At 34.9% G+C, this 22,330-nt stretch overlaps 1 protein-coding gene across 4 annotated transcripts in view; it reads right to left on the reverse strand.

Moving 5' to 3' along the window:
• The window catches only part of LOC145261195 (laminin subunit alpha-like), a 469,749-nt gene that overhangs the window by 155,060 nt on the left and 292,359 nt on the right, over positions 1–22,330 (reverse strand). For all 4 annotated transcript variants that reach the window (XM_080119517.1, XM_080119518.1, XM_080119516.1 and 1 more), the window contains 5 exons: positions 19,777–19,988; positions 12,470–12,570; positions 10,937–11,117; positions 8,597–8,734; positions 6,327–6,478 (listed from right to left, as the gene is read on the reverse strand). In XM_080119517.1, coding sequence (XP_079975643.1) covers positions 6,327–6,478; positions 8,597–8,734; positions 10,937–11,117; positions 12,470–12,570; positions 19,777–19,988 — 784 coding nt within the window. The remainder of the gene's footprint in view (positions 1–6,326; positions 6,479–8,596; positions 8,735–10,936; positions 11,118–12,469; positions 12,571–19,776; positions 19,989–22,330) is intronic.

The raw sequence follows: 22,330 nt of genomic DNA on the forward strand, positions 1-22,330 counted from the left end.
AGGGATTTATAAGCTTCTTGACAGATGGAGTCAAATTATGGAGAGCAAGGGTCGTTTATTGTTATGAGTAAAGAATTTTATACACTTAGTTTTTCATTTTCAAGATAATTTCTTAAATCAGCAACAACTTTTGCATCGACCTAATACTTTATTAAAAAAATATTGTGAAACAAAACAGTTTGTCATATTAAAATCAAAACAGTCATTTAAAACAATAACAAATAATCTCTCTCTCTCCCTCTCTCTCTCTCTCCACACACACACACACACACACACACACACACACACATATATATATACTTTATAGTTGATGTTTTTATTTGTTTTTGTTAGCGATACTCTTTGAATGAATTCAATTACTTAAACGAAAGTGCATTTTTACCTAAATACGAGTTAGGAATAATTTTCCTTTGACCAATTTGGTACCCCTTAAATGGGGAGCGGCATATATATTATTTTTAAAATATAATCATCCACTGACTCATGTTTCGTCGTCTACGACTCATCAGTGAAGCTGAATCTAGCGAGATTCAAAATATTTATAGTTGAGATTTTTCTCGCTCTGACATTGATATTAAAAACCTACCCTTGTCTATTTAAAAATTATTAGAACCAACTTTTTAATATACTCAGTCATAAATATGTGAGCGACCACATGAAGGTTGACTAATTTGCATATTCCTTTGAAAAACGAGCGTTAATTAATTACTTATTCATTTTTTATGTTTTTTTATAAGATTTGTTTCATTTCACTGTTCTATTTATGCATAGTTTCTACATTCTGCATAATTGCATGAAATTTAAGATGAACATGTTCTAGCGCACACAGAAATACATATATATGTGTGACCTTATCGGTGTGTGTGAGGAAGGTTTCTACCAAACTCCGCTCTGAATATTTGGTCTACAGAGGTGAAATTTGATATATAGGGTATTTGGACTTGTAACATACTTTTGGTTTGGTTTTTAGCCAGCAAAAAATGCTACTAAGGAGTCAAAATTGAAAGCAAACAGTTGACCATGGCAGGGTAAGTCGAATAAAACATTTCTCTTACTGTTACTTTTGTGCATGCGCAAAATTAAACATTCATAACTCAAAGTCGCTTAATTTTACATCTTGCTTGTCCCTCTATAGGTAACTCAGACAGTAACAACGCTGGAGGGATAAATATCGACTGAGGCTGGAGCACTAAATGTTCTGGTTTCGATTCTAGCGGATGGTACCAAAGTCATATTTTTTTAATAACTTGAAATATATATTGGATAAGAATCAATAGAGAATTAGCTCTATAATTCTAAATAAGAAATCTGCATGAATTAAAATATAATATTTATCCATATTTTATGACCGGGCAATGCCGAGCGGCCTACTAGTAATTAATAAAACGCCCTTTTCAAAAATAATATGCAAATTAGTTAACGTTGCAGCTTATATCGCTCATACATATGCAGTATGTAAGAAAGAAAATGAAGCTTATTCCGTTTAAAGTTGAATCAACTTCAAATACGATGTTTTGACTTTGCCGTTAATAGGCCTATCTTTCGCTTTTATTCATTTAAATTATAAAATATTTATTGTCACTTGATGGAATAGATTTTTCTGTGTCGTCTCTACTTCTTCCTCCTCTACTTCTACAACGGCAATAGACACCGAAACGAACGACACGGGGGTGGAGGTTTACTTGACACAGAAACCAAGACTCTACACTAAGACATTCACGGTGTATTATGTCCCTATTTAGTTTATACAAATAAGTACGAGTCTCGTTTTTTTCATGACATTTGCCTCGTTACACGTTGTCTACATCAATATTGTATAGGTTTTTAAAAGACACTTTTATAAAATAACTGTCCCCATAATCTATTAAATATTTTTAATTTAGTGTTAATTAGAGCGAGACAGGAAGCGGAAGCAACTTCACTTCTCTTTTAGCTTTGGTGTCACATTTCGTTTTTATTGGTTGCTATGAAAAAAGAAAAAATGGAAATTCTAAATTAATATTTAGTAAAACTGCAGAAGAATAGTTGAGAAAAGAATGGTTGATCCTTACTTTAAAGTTGGGGGGGTCTTCATTCTTGAAAAGATAGTAAAAGACTTCTTCTACCACCAACCCTAAGTCCGCAGGGAGGGGAAGCATTCAGATTTAGGATTAGTGACAGGGTAAGTTATTTGGGGGGGGGGTTATATACGGCATAATCACGTTGACACACCGGTTCCCACTGGATCATCGAAGTTAAGCAATGTTGAACCTGGTCAGTACTAAATGGGTGACAATTTGGGACTTTCAGGTGCTGTATGTACTCTCCGCTTATTTCGGCATTGTTTCCAGTCGTCCTGGTCTTCTCCTTGCCACTGAACTCAAACAGCGCCGATTCAGGAGAGGTGTGGTTAGAGATTGCGCAACCCTTACCTCACAATTACACACGCTACTGCCCCTAAGGCGTATCCTTTGTCTTTCAAGACTGAATGGAAGCATAGATTCCCCCCCTCAACACTTAACTAAACCAAACACCATGAATAAGTATTTGAAGACAAAAAACGTCGTTTAAAAAATAAAGGCATTAATTTGCATATGAGGGGAATAGCTGCATTAAGAAGAACAAATTGTGGAGGACAACGATTCGGGTGTTTGGTAGCTGATATTACGCATTAAAGTTAAGAGTTGCTTGCGAATTACAACGTCAGCGAAAAGGAGTGCTGTCAATTTGTATTTAGATTACCAGCTATTTTTGTGGAAAAGTAAAGTTGATTCGATTAGTTGGGAGCACGACGAGTGTTTAGCAAGAGAAAACTAGGAACGATTGAGAATTATTAATTACAATTCGAGAGTCGAATTTTTTATTTTTATTTTTGTATGTTTTTGAAAGTCAAGAATATGATACCTAACTAGAACCTAAAATCCATTTATGAAGGACTAGTAATGTCTAGCCATGTATGAAGAGCTAGCTAGTTATGTATGGCCATAATGAAGGACTAGTTATGCTTGACCGTGACCTTCGTTATAAAGATGACCGGCCAGCTGAAAAAATGACGTCATCGCCGAGGTCCCAACAAGCAAGATATGTGGAACTCTTAGACTATCAATAATGAACAGTAATTTTTACAGACAGCGTTACAAAACTTCAAAATTGGATTAAAATAAAGAAAGAACACAATAATTTATACTGAAACTCATCTAATATTAATAATAAAAAAATAATAAAAAAAACACAAGTTATTTGTTTAAGTATATTAGCAATTGAATATTTCGTTGTATTATAGATTTTAAAGATTAGAATGCGTTCTTTAATTATAAATTACATTTTAAAAAGTGAAGGAACACGATTTGATTTGAAATAAACTTGAAGTTTATTTAATATAATTAAATGAAAATTATGCATGTAAGATTATGAATATTTGAAGCAGAACACAAGCAAAACATTTGATATGAGTTAAGACAATAAACAAATATTAAAATTAAACTTTTTTTTTAAATCAAAATGAATATTTTTTAATCAAAATGAACAATATTTTTTTTTAATCAAAATGAATATTTTTTAATCAAAATGAATATTTTTTAATCAAAATGAACCGCAATATTTTTTCAAAATCAAAAACAATATTTTTAATAAATTCATGAAATATTGCACAGTAAAAAAATAATTAACCTAAAGAAAAAATCATGTTTCTTATTTAAGATTATTTAACCACATAACAAAAATAACATGCAAAATCATTTTTTTATATCTATATTTTCAGTTTGTTAAAAACCCTACGTGGGTTTGTATTACTGTACACATAGATTCGAAAAAGTTGTCAAAAAACAAATATATAACAAATAAATGTTATCAAAGGCAAGATAAGTTACTTTTCTGCCAAACTGGATATATTTTTTGTGTTTTTATTCAATGTAACATGTTTATTCAGCTCTAAAAACATACAGTGTTTACCGATGTATTGGAAAATTCAAGATGGCGTCTCACACCCTCTTTAACACCGTAAGTTTGGAAAAAGGTGTTATAAATAAAAAACTATTCAAAATACTATTAAAAACCCGCCGAATATATATCAACCTATGTCACGGTAACATATATTGAGCGAGTTTTTAACAGTATTTTATCCGGTTTTTTATTTATAACATCTTTTCCCACACTTACCGTGTTAAAGAGAGAACCAGACGCCATCTTGAATGTTCCAATACATCGGTAAACACTGTATGGTTTTCGAGCTGAATAAACATGTTACATTGAATAAAAACACGAAAAATATATCCAGTTTGGTAGAAAAGTAACTTATCTTGCCTTTGATAACATTTATTTGTTATATATTTGTTTTTTGACAACGTTTTCGAATCTATGTGTACAGTAATACAAACCCGTTACTTTTCTACCAAACTGGATATATTTTTCGTGTTTTTATTCAATGTAACATGTTTATTCAGCTCGAAAAACAGTGTTTACCAATGTATTCGAAAATTCCAGATGGCGTCTGATTCTCTCTTTAACACGGTAAGTTTGGGAAAAAGTGTTATAAATACAAAACCGGATAAAATACTGTTAAAAACTCGCTCAATATATGTTACCGTGACATAGGTTGACATATATTCAGCGGGGTTTTAATAGTATGTTGTATAGTTTTTTTATATATAACACCTTATCCCAAACTTACCGTGTTAAAGAGAGAATCAGACGCCATCTTGAATTTTCGAATACATCGGTAAACACTATGTTTTTCGAGCTGAATAAACATGTTACATTGAATAAAAACACGAAAAATATTTGGTAGAAAAGTAACTTATCTTGCCTTTGATAACATTTATTTGTTATATATTTGTTTTTTGACAACTTTTTCGAATCTATGTGTACAGTAATACAAACCCAATTACGTTAATGAAATGAAAAGACCACGAGTGAACGTGCGTTTTTTTTTTTAGTTTAGTTTCATATATATATATATATATATATATATATATATATTATATATATATATATATAAATAAGTATTTTTAAATTTTATCTTTCTAGCTTTAAAAAAAAGTTTTAAAATTTTATCAGCCGGCATAACTTATTTTTAAATATTGAAAAATTTCAGGAAAATTAATTTTTGCTAGATTTTTAAAACACGTGTTTTAAAGAATCGATGTTGTCTCGCATTTTCATTAGTTTTGTATGCTGTAAAAAAATTTTTTTTAATATTAGCATTTTATTTGAAGCTTCTTTTGAATGGTAAAAAAATTAGGATGATAATATTGAATTAAATTATAGTTACATCGTGTTAAATACAGGGGGGGGAGCACGTTAAAACTTACTTTGCTGAATGGAGATGGTGTAAAATCTTTTTTTTTATTGCATTAAGATTCTTTATCTTTCGGAAATGAAAATACTGTCACTTTTTAGTCCTTTATGATAATTTCCTCAGCAATTTGGAACGATGCACCGTGAAGGCATTTTAATAAAAAAAGAAATATTACACTGACTCCAAGACGTTACGAGTGCCTACCGGTGACTACCGGTGTCACCGGTAAGGACTATCCGTGATGACGTCAGCAGATTAAATTATTTTTGCCCACCGGCCATCTTGTCTTTTAAGACGGTCTTGGCTTGACTGTGTATGAAGGACTAGTTTTGTCTGGCTGTATATGAAGGACTAGTTTTGTCTGGCTGTATATGAAGGACTAGTTTTGTCTGGCTGTATATGAAGGACTAGTTTTGTCTGGTGTTGTATGAAGGACTAGTTATGTCTGGCCATGTATGAAGCGCTAGAAATGTAAGTGCCGGTCTGGGTATGGGACAATGTGATATGAAATGATATTTAATGATCACGGGGATGTGTGGTTTAAAAATATAAATATAAAGACATTAATTTGCATATGTGGGGAATAGCTGAATTCAAAAGGACAAATTAGCGAGGACAGCAAATTGAGTATTTAGCAGCTGAGAGAAGATATCAAAATTAAGAGTTGGTGTGAATTACAGCGTCAGTGAAAACGAGTGCTGTCAATTTTTATTTAAATTACAATAAACAACATCAAGTGTAAAAGCTTTTACCAAAATGACCAAATTTGGCATTAAATAAAATAACCCAAAAATAGTTGACATATTGTAAAATAAAACAACCAAACCAAACCAAAACCCAACAGCTAAGCGACAGACAGACATTTTTTCTTATGTGCTGTATCTGTTATTATTAAAAGTAAGATTAAGCCTCCCTTTCTTTGCTTATAAGAATAAATTTGCATGCATAACTATTGAAGCAAGTAGACACACATACGTTTTGTTTTATTATACTGATTATGTCTGCTCTTGTAAGCTGAGTAGAGATTAACTACAGATCAGTTTGTACTTACTCGTAGGATGTTGATGGCATTTTGAATCTCTTTGAGCCTCTCCTGTGCAATAATCCCGACTGTCATGTGGCGAAGGGTGTAGTATAACTTTGAGAGCGTTTCATTGAGGCTGTCCAAGTCTGAGAGCAGGAGCTTGGTGCAGTTGTCGCATTCTTTTGTTTGTTGCAATGAGGAAGGAAAACAATTTTTAATAAATATTTAATAAAAAGTACAGAATAGTTAACAATCAAAATAAATAATTGTCTGTTGCTTAATTCATTATTGAAAAGATAGCGACAAAAATTGACTTACCCTCCCATAAATCCTAAGTCTGCGTGGGAAGAGGCATTCAGATAAGGTTAGTGGTAGGGTAAGTCATCATTTTTTTTTTTTTTTACTATTATTTTCACGAATCAAACAACCCCCAATATTTAATCGTTAAGTGGCCATATTTTTGTGTGTGTATTGTAAAGACAGCTTTGAAATAAATTTTGAAATAAAATTAAAAAAAAAAAATAGTTTCAGTTTTTAATCCATATATAACTTAAACCAAATAGCCAGCCGTGGTACACTCCTAAATGTACTGTTTAAATTACACATCAAAATCACTATCTTAATAACTTTAAACGAAACGTCTGAACTCCAATCTCTGGTCCCCCCGCGCCAATCTTTCACGAAAAACACCCGTCTAGCCGAATCCACTGTGAAAAATTTCCCTCACTCTTTATCTGTGCCTAAATCAAAACGTGGATTCCATGAACAAAGCTTCTTTCTTAGAACTGCACGCCTGTGGAACTCTGTTCCGTCTGCCTACTTCCCACCTGACTACAACTTGGATGTGTTCAAGTCCAACGTTAACAAATTCCTAATGAACCGCCCCCTTAAGTAAACACTTCATCAAATCTCCACACTAACGTAATGTACTTGCAATAACCCTTATCCCTGAGTGGCTTCCGGGCCTTGATAAGTGGTGACCACTGTGTAAAAAAAAACCCCAAAAAATACAGATGCTCACAAACTAAAGCCACCTATAGGACTGCTAGTAACCACTGCCAAAAAAGTTATTGCCAACATGAGAGAGTCCTTTGCCCTAACTGTTAAGCATAAAATAGCTGAGCAGAGGCTTAGTTCCCATGAGTTTTGCTACAAAACAAACAAGCTTCTAAACAGATGTGTAACGTTGATCCCAATCATCATCATCGGACCTGCATCTGAAAAAAACAAACTCTTCGCTAACAACTTTATGTCAAATTTCTTCTTGTGTGATAATGCCCACCTACCTCCAGTGTTTTCTCCTATGACTGTCAATACTTTGAGTAACATTCATATAAGATGTGTGTATTGATTTTTTTTTTTTTTGCAGATTGTTATCCTCATCTTTATAGCTGTTGTTGTTTCACCACGTTTGGCCAACTATTCCTCTGGCCTTCTGGGATCGGAGTTAGACTGAAGAAGATCAGCGGAATAGTTGATCGAAAGGTGGTGAAACAACAACAACTATGAAGATGAAGATCACAATCTGCAAAAAAAAAAAAAAAAAAAAATCAATACACAAATTATGAAGCCTCATCTCAAAAGTATTCCAAAAAATAAAATAATATATATAATGTCGGAGACGTTTCCAAACTTATTAAGAACCTTGATTCCAGCAAGGCGACTGAAAACATTCCAATCATTGTGCTCAAGAATCCGCAACCTGAACTAGCTTCAATACTAACAAAATTCTTCAAGAGTTGCTTTATGGAAAGATGCTTCCCCCAAAAAAATTCAGGGGATTGATCTTCTGCATCTCAGTTCAAACCAATCAGCTTCCCATGCGTTATAAGCAAGTTGCTGAAGTCCATGATAACTAGAGAAGTTGTGAATCACCCAAGCAAAAATAACCTATTCAGCGACATACAATATGGTTTCTGTTCCGAGAGATCAAATGCTGATGTGCTGACGAAAATATCACACAGGATCAGTGAATCCATTGATAACTTCGTTTCTAGACATATCTAAGGCATTTGACAGACAAAAGTCTCCATAAGATTTCCAGCTACAGAATAGCTGGTAATGTCTTCTCAACCATAAAATCCTTTCTCTCATCAAAGGATCATTAGATTCGGTGGACATCTCAATGCAACAAGACATTATCTACCATCTACAAAAGCAATAATAATCAATAATACTCTCTCTCTCTCTCTTTCTCTCTCTTTTTCTCTTTCTTCTCCTTGACCTTTCAGCCACTGGACGATCAGTAACAATAAATCTAAACTGAAAAAGAGACAAAAAGATAAGAAAAAACTTACGTGAACATTCATCCCCGATGCGTACCCAACCATCGACACAACTGTCGCACAAGGCTCCTTTGTAACCTGTTTTGCAACGACATTCCCCTGTTACTTGGTCACACGTACCGGCTCCCCCTCGGCTGGCGCAAGGGCATGCTGCAATCGTAAAAGCACATGTAAGAAAAACAACTATATGCAATTATCTACACATTTAAACTATAGCATTCATGTTTTGTTTTTTTTTAATCTTATTTTTCATCCAGTAAAATCCATATTATATCTATTGATCAGAAACCTACACACTGTACAAGGTACAGAGACCACATAAAAATGTGGGAAGCAATACAACAGTGCCACCAAGGAAAAATTATGAAAATTAAATGGAACAATCTTATGCCAAATGTTGACGTACTCAACAAAGCCAACATAGACAGCATATAAGCCGTACTTGCCCCTACATAATTGCGATGGATTGGACACATGGAACAGTGAATTCGAGTTTTGTATGACGCCTTTTCCGTGGAGGAGGCATAATGAATTGTTTCCGTGCGGTTTTCCCTTATATATCTGAAACTAGGTCAATATTTGTAACTATTGCGTCATATCTATTTATAGCTCGGATAATATTTTAATGTTATCTAAGGTTTGGTTACTAGTAATGGCACTATTACTTTTACATTGATGGGTCTAAGGTATGGTGTACAATTATTATACGATTCTACCAGTGAAAAAAAAAAAATCAATACCGCGCTGGTAGAATCGTGTAATAATTGTGATAAGCAATCGCATCCCAAAAATCCTATTGTATGTAGAATTGGAAAATGGGTACATAAAAATTGATAGGCAGAAACTCCGCTACAAGGATGTGATAAAGCACCACCTAAAGGCAATGAACATGAACAGGAAATATTGGGAAGAACTAGCAGCAGACAGAAGTTGCTGGCACAGTAGCCTTCACAAAGGAAAGGCAGAAATAGAGGCAAAAATTAAGGCCAGGTCTAAACACAAACATTAGCAAAGGCACAACCCTGGTATCTACCTATGCCCTATTTGTGGGGAAACTTTCTACACTGAGCGTGAAATGCTACAACGCCATAGGATAAAGCACTGAGACCCTGACTAGTTATCTTCAGCTATGAAGGACTGCGTGATGATGATGATGATGATGATGATGATGACTTATTATTTAGACAGGTGTTTATTAAAGAATATGGAAAAAAACCAAGGAGTTCTTTATCAGTTTTATATAATACAACATGTCAAAAGAAAGGTTTGCTGCCTCATATATCTCTATTTAAATGAAATTAAATGTTTTACACACCGGTTCTCATTAGATCGCCAGAGTTAAGCAACATTGAACCTAGTCAGTTATAAAATGGGTGACCATTTGGGAATTGCAGGTTCTGTATGTGCTCTCTGCTCATCTCAGCATTGTTTCGGGTCATCTAGCACTTCTCCTTACAAGTGGACTCGAGAAGTACCGATCCAGGAAAGGTGTAGTTAGTGCTTGCACAACCCTTGCCTCACAATTACATGCGCAGCTACCTTTACAGAGAGTATTCATTGTCTACTGAGACTGAGTGGAGGTATTGTGGGTACGTTTATATATTCCTATGTATAAAATTAAATTCTAAACTAATAAACCGATTATTACAAATTATTTTATGTGGAAATAAAACAACTAATGATTATAGACAGTTACATAGTCTGGGAGAATATCCATTACACCAAGCACGTATCCAACTTATGCCCAATATTATATTATTTAAATTTTAATGTCAAACGTTTAATATATAAAGTAAAGTCAGTTGTCCTCATGCAAAGATCCAAAGACTGCCTTTTTTAATTGTGAAAGAGATCACAAAAAGTAAAACTATCTATTTTATACAACAAAACCATTTATTTTATCTATGTCAAGGGAAATAACCGATGCCCCGACAAACACAAAAAACAAACGAAAAGGTAAATTAAATTACGGCTCTTACATCAGCAACTACGAATTAATAAGAGAAACAATAAAATTGATCAGTCATTATGTCATAATTGTAAATGCATAATTAAGAAATTCTTATCTTTGAATGGCTTTTAGCCAATAGTATATAAATAATTATATTTACATCTTTTTTTAATTTGAGGTTTTACGAATATTTTAATCAAAACCATTTCATACAAAGGTGAAAGAAAGAGAAATAGATTGATACCTTTTCTGATGATTTTAGTAAAAATGATACAGTCATGCTAGTAAATGACTTGAACTAAGCATGCCTAGTCCACAATCTATGCCAGTAACCTCTCTATCACTGCTACTCAATATTCTTTTAATTCATATAGTTAAAAGCTAAAAACTAGAGTACTTACGCTCACAGCCAGTTGTGGAATACCTCCAATAGCCGTCCAAACACTTATCGCACGCACGCCCACTTACACCTGGTGCGCAGTTACACTGTCCAGTAACCTCGTCGCATCTCTGACTTCGACTGGCAAGACCACAACTACAAGACTGGCAACCTTTACATCCATCAAAACCAAAATGGTTCTCCTGAAATAAAACAAAATAAATAAAGATAAATTATAAGACCATTTCTTTTTTTTTATCAAGATGTGCAAATCAGTAGACTATTTTGCCTTGGCTTGCACTTGATAATAAAACTTAACTAGAGAAAATCATACTCTTCGCTCTTAGATAATAAAATTTTAAACAGCTCCTGAACATCAAACCAATAGCAATGAAAGTGTTAGCAGCTCCTAATGAGCACACACTTAGCTACTCCTGATAATAAAAACTTTAGCTCTTCCTGATAATTAAACTGTTAGATGCTTATAAAAACCACACTCTTTGCTGCTACTAATAATAAAATCCTTAGCTTACACCTTAGTTTCTCCTTATAGTCACATCTTTAGTTGCTTCTGACAATAAAACCCTGAACTGCTTCTGATAATCAGATCGTTAGTTGCTTCTAATAATCAGATCGTTAGTTGCTTCTGAGAATCAAATCCTTAATTGCTTCTGAGAATCAAATCCTTAATTGCTTCTGAGAATCAAATCCTTAATTGCTTCTGAGAATCAAATCCTTAATTGCTTCTGAGAATCAAATCCTTAATTGCTTCTGAGAATCAAATTTTTAGTTGCTTCTGAGAATCAAATCCTTAATTGCTTCTGAGAATCAAATCCTTAATTGCTTCTGAGAATCAAATCCTTAATTGCTTCTGAGAATCAAATTTTTAGTTGCTTCTGATAATCGGATCCTTATTTGCTCCTAATAATCAAATGCTTCTGATAATCAGAACCTAAGTTGCTTCTGATAATCAAATGCCTCTGATAATCAGATCCTTAGTTGCTTCTGATAATAGAGCCTTAGTTGCTTCTGATAATTGGATCCTTAGTTGCTTTTGATAATCAGATCCTTAGTTGCTTCTAATAATCAAATGCTTCTGATAACCAAATCCTTAGTTGCGTCTGATAATCAGATCCTCAGTTGCTTCTGATAATCAGATCCTTAGTTGCTTCTGATAATCAGATCTTTAGTTGCTTCTGATGATCAAATCCTTAGCAGTTCCTGATAGTTCCATACAAAATTAACAGTAAATTTGAAATATCCCTCTTTTCTTTTAGCCCCTAACTTGTATCAACCTGCAGAAGTTTAAATGTAATGTAAACAAACATCTTGCTGCCCAACTCCCCACAGACCTCTGTTATACACGATCCGAAATAGTAGCCCTTATGTCCTAAGTGGAAATATGACTTGTTTGGGGTGAACAAGAGTAAAAAAAATATTTTTATTGTTTTAAATTTCTTGAAGGGTCATGTTCTTGCAACCTACTAGTACTTCCACTGCACTTCTCGTGCAACCAATACTCAGCATTTAAGTTTAAGTTTAGGAGAATACTTACGGCACATCGGTCACACTCAAATCCTAACACGTTTGGTTGACAAATGCAATTTCCTGTTTTGATGTCGCAGGTTTTCGAACCACATTTATTACAACGGCAAGCTGTAACAGAAAAATTTTCAGAATGAATAAACATGCCAATTTCATTTTTTTTATATTCTAATATATGACAGTTTTAAACTGAAGAAATACCAAAAATATCTTTAGAAACATTACGTTTTTTGATTCAGTTTTACCCCCAACATGGTTATGAAAAAAAAAAAAATCCTCTCTTTCTTTGTGTTCTCAGTAGGGCTAGGACAACAGCACATTCTTTTTATTGTTTTGACTCGAGTGTGTATCCGTTTATATCTTATACGCTTTTATATGAAGTGATGTGGTTCTCGGTTGATTAACTGTGTCTAACTGTGTCGGATATATACTCGAGAGTCAAAACAATGATAAGAATAGTCTGTTGTCATAGACCTAGGCATCAGTGATTATATTAGTGAATAAGGGGGAAGAGGTTAAGAATGATAATCTATATATATAAAAGCCAAACGTCTGTGTGTATGTATGTTTGTTTGTAACGCTAAAACTTTTGAAAGACGGAACCAAACTTGACAAATTTGGTATCATATCGAAGCCCCATCACCCGGATGACAAATATCGAAATTTCACGTCAAACGGACCACTAGAAGTTGGTCAACTGATCAGTTATCTTCGAGGGGGGCCCCCAAAAAACCTGCCATTATCTATATATATATATAAGACAAATGTTTGTTTGTAACGCTAAAACTTGGGATGAAAGATTCCTCTCCCCTAAGAATAAAACATATTTTCAATATCTGCTTTTGTTTTTTCATTGTTTATACGGTCCCGAGCAACGCCGGGTAGCCCTGCTAGTCTATTATATAAAAGAAGGTCGTATTTCCGTCTGTCTGTGTGTGTATGTATGTGTGTGAGTGCACTTAAAACTCAGAAACTACCAAAGATACACTTACAGGCCATACATGATTCTGTATGACGTTAGGATGGTTATGATAAAAAAAAAAACTGCTGTAATATCCATTCTCTTGATGTCATCACGGGTCTAGTCAATGCAAGGGAAGGAGTAGAATAAATAACTTTCTTTCATAATTCTTACCAAAACAGAACTGAAACTAGGTCAAGCAGTTAATCTCATGCTACTGACGTTTTCTTTCTTTTTTTTTTCTATAATATTAAATCAGTTGCCTGAAAAAAAGGCATATAGGGAAAAGAACTTAATTGCAATGGCTTCTCATCTATGGCATACATTGTCACAGAACTACTTCCCTACAAACTACACCATGATCATCTTCAAATCTTATGCCAATAGATTCCTGTCATATACCATCCCACAAATAAGCAATCAGTTCATTCTTTTAATCATCCTCTGATGAGGTTATTCATCTTTCAACTAGATATCATTGTTATATGCCCAGTATGCGGATAACGAGGACCTGGACTGAATAACTTGATGGCGTCAAGTTGGTGCATGAGTGTCAATGGTGACAAACTCAATGACATGATTTCAACCCAACAAGTGAGTACAGCTGTGAGTTCAGAGTTCATGTATGGTGCAGCCAGGTTGAGGGCCACCCCACATCCTGCAACCCCAATATATAAGGAAGGGACACACGTGAGTTTTTAGTCAGAACGAGAGAACTAGTAAGAACCAGAGCCACAGTTAGAGAACGAGAGACAGGATTCGAGATTCAGAGGAGAGAGTCTTGCAGTCAAGATGAGAGAATGGGAAAGAAGAAAGAAATCTGGATGGATTAAGCGATGCAGAGGCTATCGCAGAAGCGAGTAAGATCCTAAATAAAGGCTTTCTACAGATAATAATAAACAAGTGCTTTAGAAGCATGCATGGTTTGATTTCCAGATTGAAGCCAACCGTCATGAAGGGCATCGAATAAAGAAAGGAGAAAAGGTATGTGTCTTAAGATCTCCTTATAAACTGTATATATGTTACACACATACACACACACACACACACACACACACACAGATGATCAACGTCATAGTTATATACACACCACACACACACACAGATGATCAATGTCATAGTTATATACACACCAGAAAAAGTATATAGACCCGGTAGGCAACATCACATCAGCTTATTAAAAATTACATATCCTGATTCAGTATGAATGCAAAAAAAGAAACTCTCTCGCTTTGTGTCAAAAACATCTCTCTTTCTCTCTTTGGTTAAAAGAATGCCGTAATATCCATTCCCTTGATGTCACGAGGGGTCAAGTTAATGCGAGAGAAATGGTAGAATAAATAACTTTCTTTCATTCTTGCTAGTAGTTGTTGGAAAAACAACACTGAAACTAGATCAAACACATAATCACAGCTAATGAGTTTTCCTTTCGCTTTTCTTTCTGTAATGTTAAAATCTGTTGCTAAATTATTAAACCATGCTCTGTCATAAGTTTTCGCCTATGTGTTGTGCACAAATTGCTATACCATGAGTAGTTTTTTTTAACATGCTCCGCATCATGGTATCAATTTATTTTTTTGATCCAAACACTGAGCTCTTGACTTTAGAACCAATCAAGGGTAAAAGGAGATTGATTCTTTCATTTTAACTCCATCCCAAAAAATAAAACATTTAATTTGAGCATCATATTTTAAGTAACAGACTTGCTGTATCTTTTGGTCTTTTAAACAAATTCGGATATGTCTTCTGATATTAGGCTTCATTTTTTTTTTCTGTCCTCATTCGGTGGAGGAGAAATCCTTCGAGACTGAAGCCAGTTTAAATTTTTGTCCCAATCCAGTGTGCTTCCATTCTTATGGAAACTGGATTTTCCCAACATTAAAACCCAGTCTTGTTTCCAACTCTGCCCTCAAGAGGAGGCAAGTAAATAGAGTCGTTTTAATCTCTCTTCTCAATCCTATAGGTTATTGACAAAATATAGTTCAAAAGAAATTCGTCCCCGTCTTGTCAAAAACATTGCTCATGGAATGTGAGAACTAAAGAACAAAATAGAAGAGCAATGACAGTTCCCTGTTAAATCAGTTAATGCGAGTCTTGGATGGCTTAATAAGCTGGTGGCGAATGCTGGCACCGATATTGGGTTCTAAATAAAACCTCATGCTATGTATTTTCTTGTATTCATTTCTCGTAAGAATTATAGTTTAGTAATAAATTATAAGCACTTAATAATAGAGAACTTCTTTCCAATCATGCAGATGTATTAATTAGTTGTTTTTTTTCGTTTTTTTAATTTTTTTTTTTATATGGAGGTTACCACTTATCAAGGCCCGGAGGCCACTCAGGGATAAGGGTTATTGCGTGTAAAGTAATCAATGAGATAGTATTGTTTTTTTTGTTTTTTTTACACAGAGATCACAACTTATCAAGGCCCGGAAGCCACTCAGGGATAAGGGTTATTGCAAGTACATTACGTTAGTGTGGAGATTTGATGAAGTGTTTACTTAAGGGGGCGGTTCATTAGGAATTTGTTAACGTTGGACTTGAAGACATCCAAGTTGTAGTCCGGTGGGAAGCAGGCAGACGGAACAGAGTTCCACAGGCGTGCAGTTCTAAGAAGGAAGCTTTGTTCATGGAATCCGCGTTTTGATTTAGGCACAGATATAGAGTGGGGGAAATTTTTCACAGTGGATTCAGCTAGACGGGTGTTTTTCGTGATTGTAGTAATCATTAGTATTGGAGATTTGATAGAGTGTCTTACTTAAGAGGGCGGTTTGTCAGGAATTTGTTTATGTTGGACTTGAAGACATCCAAGTTGTAGTCAGGTGGGAAACAGGCAAATGGAAGAGAGTTTCACAGTCGTGCACTTCTGAGAAAGAAGCTCTGCTCATGAAATCTACGTTTGGATTTAGGCACAGATAAAGAGTGGGGAAAATTATTGACCGTAGTTTCAGCCAGACGGGTGTTTCTCGTGAAAGATTGGCGAGGGGGGACGAGAGATTAGAGCTCAGACGAGCACTTGCCATGGAAATAACGGTAAAACAAAGACAGGCTCGCAACGTCTCTTCTGTGGGAGAGAGACTGCAGGGAAGAGAAAAGGGCATCTCCCACTAAGCTACAAAGTCTATTTTGTACTCTGTCAAGGCAGGATAGGCTGTTTTTAGCAGCTCCTGCCCAGATGTGGCAGCATACTCCATCCTTGGATGTACTTGGCTTTTATACAGATAGAGAATTGCATCAATAGTGAGATATCTTCTGGAGTGGTAGAAGGATCCAACCATTTTCCCAGTGTCCTTGGCAACAGACCTGATATACATGTTCCATTTCAGATCAGAAGTAAAGGTCAAACCCAGAAGCTTGCCAAAACATGGAGCCTCCCCAAGACGAGAGCCATCCATTTCAATTGATGCCAGATGGGGATCAGAGCGTTGATGATGTAAAGATAGAAGCTTGGTTTTGGATGCATTAAAAGTGACCAGCCACCTCTTCTCCCACTGTACCACGCGCTCAAGATCAGAGGAGAGAGAATTAGAGAGAACTTTGTCATTTACGGCCTTTGATGTGTTGTCATAGATGGTTGTGTCATCAGCATAGATGTCAACGAATGATTTAAGTATGTGTTTTGGGAGATCATTGATGTAGATGTTTTGTTTTGTTTTCTATTTTTTTGCTAACAGAAGACTATATTTTTGGAACTATTAATCAATTGTTTTTTGCTTTTTTCATTTGTTTTGTTTTGTTTTCTTTTTTTGTTAACAGAATAATATATTTTTGGAACTATTAATCAATTGTTTTTTGCTTTTTTCATTTATTTTGTTTTGTTTTCTTTTTTTGTTAACAGAATAATATATTTTTGGAACTATTAATCAATTGTTTTTTGCTTTTTTCATTTATTTTGTTTTGTTTTCTTTTTTTGTTAACAGAATAATATATTTTTGGAACTATTAATCAATTGTTTTTTGCTTTTTTCATTTATTTTGTTTTGTTTTCTTTTTTTGTTAACAGAATAATATATTTTTGGAACTATTAATCAATTGTTTTTTGCTTTTTTCATTTATTTTGTTTTGTTTTCTTTTTTTGTTAACAGAATAATATATTTTTGGAACCATTAATCAATTGTTTTTTGGGGTTTTTTTTTTTTTGCTAACAGAAGAACATATTTTTGGAACTATTAATTGTTTTTTGTTTTTTTTTTGCTAACAGAAGAATATATTTTTGGAACTATTAATCAATTGTTTTTTGTTTTTCGTTTGTTTTGTTTTGTTTTTGTTTTTTGCTAACAGAAGAATATATTTTTGGAACCATTAATCAATTGTTTTTTTGTTTTGTTTTTTTTTTTCATTTGTTTTGTTTTGCTTTGTTTTTGTTTTGTTTTGTTTTTTTTTGCTAACAGAAGAATATATTTTTGGAACCATTTGTTAGATCAGATTAAGAAACAGAAATTTTAAGACGGAATTGGATGAATTTAGAAATAATAGTAAAAAAAAAAAGAAAAAGGAATGAAGAAACGCTTGGGGACTATTGGAAGAAATATATAAGCAGAATTTTATTTGTATATTGATATTTTATTTTTTTTTTAGCCTTGATTGTTGTTGGTCGTTTTTGTTTTACAGCATATCAACCCTTTTCAGGTTATTTAATGCCAAATCCAGTTATTTTGAAGAAATTTTTTTTAATAGAGTACATTTGTTTTTCAAGTCAATTTCTATTTAACCGGGTCAGAGTGGACCTGGGAGCAATGACAATTAAGGGGTGACTCCACACTCCCCAAAGCCCTCAAGCTGGGGCCTCATCATCGGATATAGTTTAAGGTCATATCTAGGACTGCCTTGAATTGAAGAGATAGTTAAAAAGTGAGGATGCTTAAAATGCCTAAAGAGACCTGCAAAACAAATTTATTACGAATGGAGATTTGGTATATGTCTGAAGCCTAACCTATAATATTACTACTATTCTACTATTTTCAATGCTCAATTCAGGGAGAGGGTAACCTCAAGAAGGCTGTCAGGACTGATTATCACTTAGCACTTATATCCGTTGTGCCATAGGTCCTTGCGAAACAGAATTTGATCTGTATATTAATATTGAGTCTCCTTCTTGGATTACAACCTTGTTGCAGTGAAGGAGCTAGAGCGTTTCAATGATCCCTAGAGTTATGCTGGCGGGGGCGAAAGCTCCTGGCAGGGCCACCCTTGCCAGAAAGGTCGACAGATAGAAACCAGACAAAGAGTGATTCCAGGTCCTCCAGGTTGAGGGTTAAGCATAGGGCTAATGACCCTTTCTTGTAAAACAGAACCCCTACTTCAGCGTATGTATGTGTGTGTGGGGAGGGGCCTTCTGAGTCAGGTGAAATTTGTATGAAGGCTAGTGATCAAAACCGAGAGGACGTTCACAGCAGGATGAGGGAGGACCTTAACACCACTAAAACCAAGATCAGGCTAGGCATTGCACTGGACTCCAGATGGCAAAAAGAAGAGGGAAAGGCCGAGAACAACTTGGAGACGAACAGTGGAAAGGGAGAGGAAAGCTATGCAGCATTCTTGGGGTTCACTGGCTAGGCTGGCTCAGGATAGGCGGAAATAGAGGGGGTTTGTTGCTGCCCAACACACCACTGAGTGTAATGGTTGATGATGACGATGATGATGATGATGATTAATATTGTGTAAGATTAATAGTGTAGACTTTCTGCTCAATGTTTGCTTTTAATTTTAAGGACAGAACTGAAAATATAGTTAAAAAGGAAGAATAAAAAGAGTATATTTTTGTATTTGATTGCTGAAGATCTGCAAAGGTTTGCTTTATGAGGCGTGAGGCAAGGAATGACCAGCCGTGTAGGGAGAGTAGAGAGCACAGGCAGCAGAGGGCTGCAACAGAACTCTTGAAACCAAACAACACCTACATCTGTGGAATTTGAAATAGAGCCTGCAGATCCAGGATAGGCTTGCACAATCACAACAGACACTGCAATTTGCCAAGACTAATCTGAGGCACAGAACTACATTATCCCTTGAGACAGATGGATACTTTTTTATTTATAGCACATGGTTATCTTCAAGTTCAATGTAAACAAGTTCTTGCTGAGCTGTCCCTTAAAATAATCAAATTATACCAAATTCGCACTACTAACAATTGCTGCACTGTTGTCCTGATGGCTGCCATGCACTCATTACCCTTTATACTCAAGTGGCCTTCAGGCCTTGATAAGTGGTTACTCCCTTGTAAAAAAACAAAAAAACAAAAAAACTCTGCCATAGGCCCAGTTTGTAAGTAGAACATTTTCTTTAACTTTTCACTAGGAGCAAAGTATAGTATCTGTTCTGAAATAGGGACTTGTTGTATGATAGTATTTGATTACTTACGTTTACAGTCCTTTTTATAGACAGCGCCACCATAGAACCAGGGTTTGCACAGTTCGCAGTGATCCCCACTTGCATTATTTGTACAATTCAAACATTTTCCAGTTTCCGGATGACAACTGTTACTGATTTTCATATTCAGGTTTCCATTGCACTGGCATTCCTTGCAACTGCTTCCAATTTTCATTGGATCGCCATAGAAACCAATAGAGCACCTATAAAAAGTAAACATCATAACCGATAAGGTAGGTAGGTAGGTAGGTAGGTAGGTAGAAAATGACAATGTTATTAATATATACTAGTGGAGCAAACAGATTTGAGATTAAAAAAAAAAAAAAAAAGAACAAAAAATTATTGTGGAAATAAATAAATAAAACCATTTCTCACAGAAGAGACGTTGCAAGTCTATCTCTCATTTATTTTTATGACAGGTGCTTCACAGAGTTTCAATTTATAACCATTACACATAACACATTCGCAACAAATACTCGTCGAGCTACAACAACTATCAACAATTTCTCTTACTCTCTATCTGTTCCTAAAAGTAAATGAAGATTCTTAAAACTGTCCGTTGGTGGAACACAATAGCGTGAGGTTGTTGCCCAGCTGACTACAACACGGTCATTTTCATGTCTAATGTCAACAAGTTCTTGAACCGTCCTCTTAAATAACTAAACCTCACCCAAGTTCCACCATAACCGATCATCATGTTGTTGCCTCACATCCATTAACACCTATCCTCGAGTGACCGTTGGGCCTTGATAATCGGTGATCCCTCCCCCCTTCCTCAAAAAGAATAAAAAAATTGACGTCAATAGGTTGAAACACGATCAACAAAAGAATGCTGTTGTTCTAGGAAGCTGGGATTGGGAATCAGGTCACAGCCATTTACCATTTTGACAGATTCATTGTTGATGCCAAAGGAGAACAGAGAGTCTGTCAGGCAGACAGACTGGTTGAGAAGGGAAGAAACTATTTCTTGATTAAATATATTTCTCATTCCGTGGAAATTCCACAGGTCCTGCTAGTTCTATATATTGGGTTGGGGAATAAGTTTGTAGCATTTTTATATTTTCTTTTTTTACGACTTTTTGCTTTCTAAAAAATGTATGATATTCATTTGAGAAAGCTTTTCCTGCCGTACAAAATTGTGCTAATCGTCTTTTTGGCTAATTTAAATTTTCATTATTTTTTAATCTTAGAAATGCAATATCCAGGAGGTAAAAAGCAACATTTTCAACATTTGCGCTTCTTCGCTTTTCATCAAGGCCAAAAAAGTGGCTGAACGAACCCGAGATATTTGTAAGGTATACGGAGAAAGTTTCATAGGCGAGTCTACAGGACAGAAATGGTTTGTAAAGTTAAAAAATGACGATTTTGATGTCGACGACCAACCTTGCAGCGGAAAACCTACTGAACTCTATGAAAAACATCTCAAAACACTTTTGAATGAGGACGATCACCAAACATTGGCCGAAAAAAATGAACTGTGATTACAAAACGAATCTCAGTAATCTTCATTCAACGTGTTCGTCCGTTCGTCTGCCTGCACTTTTCTCAATAACTATGCCTTGGAATTTTTACACAAGCATTAAACATGATATTAGTAAAAAAGTAAGAAAACGGATTTTCTGGGAAAACTCCAGTTGCCTCCTAGGAGTGCCTTTCAGGTTAAAATGGCTAAAATTGACAATTTTGTACTTATTAAAAAAAAATTGATGCCTTGGCTTTTTATAAAAGTTTCTGAAAAGTTGTAACTAACTAATTTCTATATAATTTTGTTTGTCTATACTTTGCGATAACTCTTGAGTGTGCCCCAGGGTCTCTTTTTAGGGCTAATAAAAACACTCCATTTTTGGAACTATTTTACCATATTTGTCTAAAATTTTCTGTGTATGTTTATTTAGCAGTTTTGCATGGTGCTGAACTCAAATTTAAACATGTTAAGGCCTTGGGAAATTTTGAGGCTAAATGGGGAGGGGCGCAAATGATGTACTTAATCATTTCTTTTTTGCATGGTGCAGAACTCAAATTTACATATGTTAAGTCCTAAAACTGCACCGTTTGTTCATTTTCACCAGGATTTGACGTCCCCTGGAGAATTTTGGGGCTAAATGGGGGGGGGGGAGACAAATGCTATGCCTCGTTCACTGTGTACTTACGAGGGACCATGCATACTTCACTTGTTTAGGTTAAATTCAAGCTTTACGATATCTTTTTTTTATTTATTAAATTGTTAGGTGGAAACACAGAATAGTTACAAAACACCCTCCCCTCTTCTTGTAAAGAACAGCTTTCAAAATAATAACGTTATTATTTCAACACTGTGGCAAAAGTGCACAAGTACCTAATTCGTATTTATTTGTAAATATATATCCGTCACATCACACAAAAGTCTGCCTGATTAATTAGAGGAAGTAAGACGTATCTTATATCTCTACAAAGTCACTAATTGCCAATGTACAGGGCATTGTTGCCATATATGGATCGGTGTATCAGTCTCTTTCTATTGAACAGTCTCCATTCTAATACGTTCTGCACCATCGAACAAGCTTCA

Source organism: Euprymna scolopes, chromosome 37 (genome assembly GCF_053919585.1).
Source record: "Euprymna scolopes isolate OS-2025 chromosome 37, ASM5391958v1, whole genome shotgun sequence".
In the NCBI taxonomy this organism is placed as follows: Eukaryota; Metazoa; Mollusca; class Cephalopoda; order Sepiida; family Sepiolidae; genus Euprymna; species Euprymna scolopes.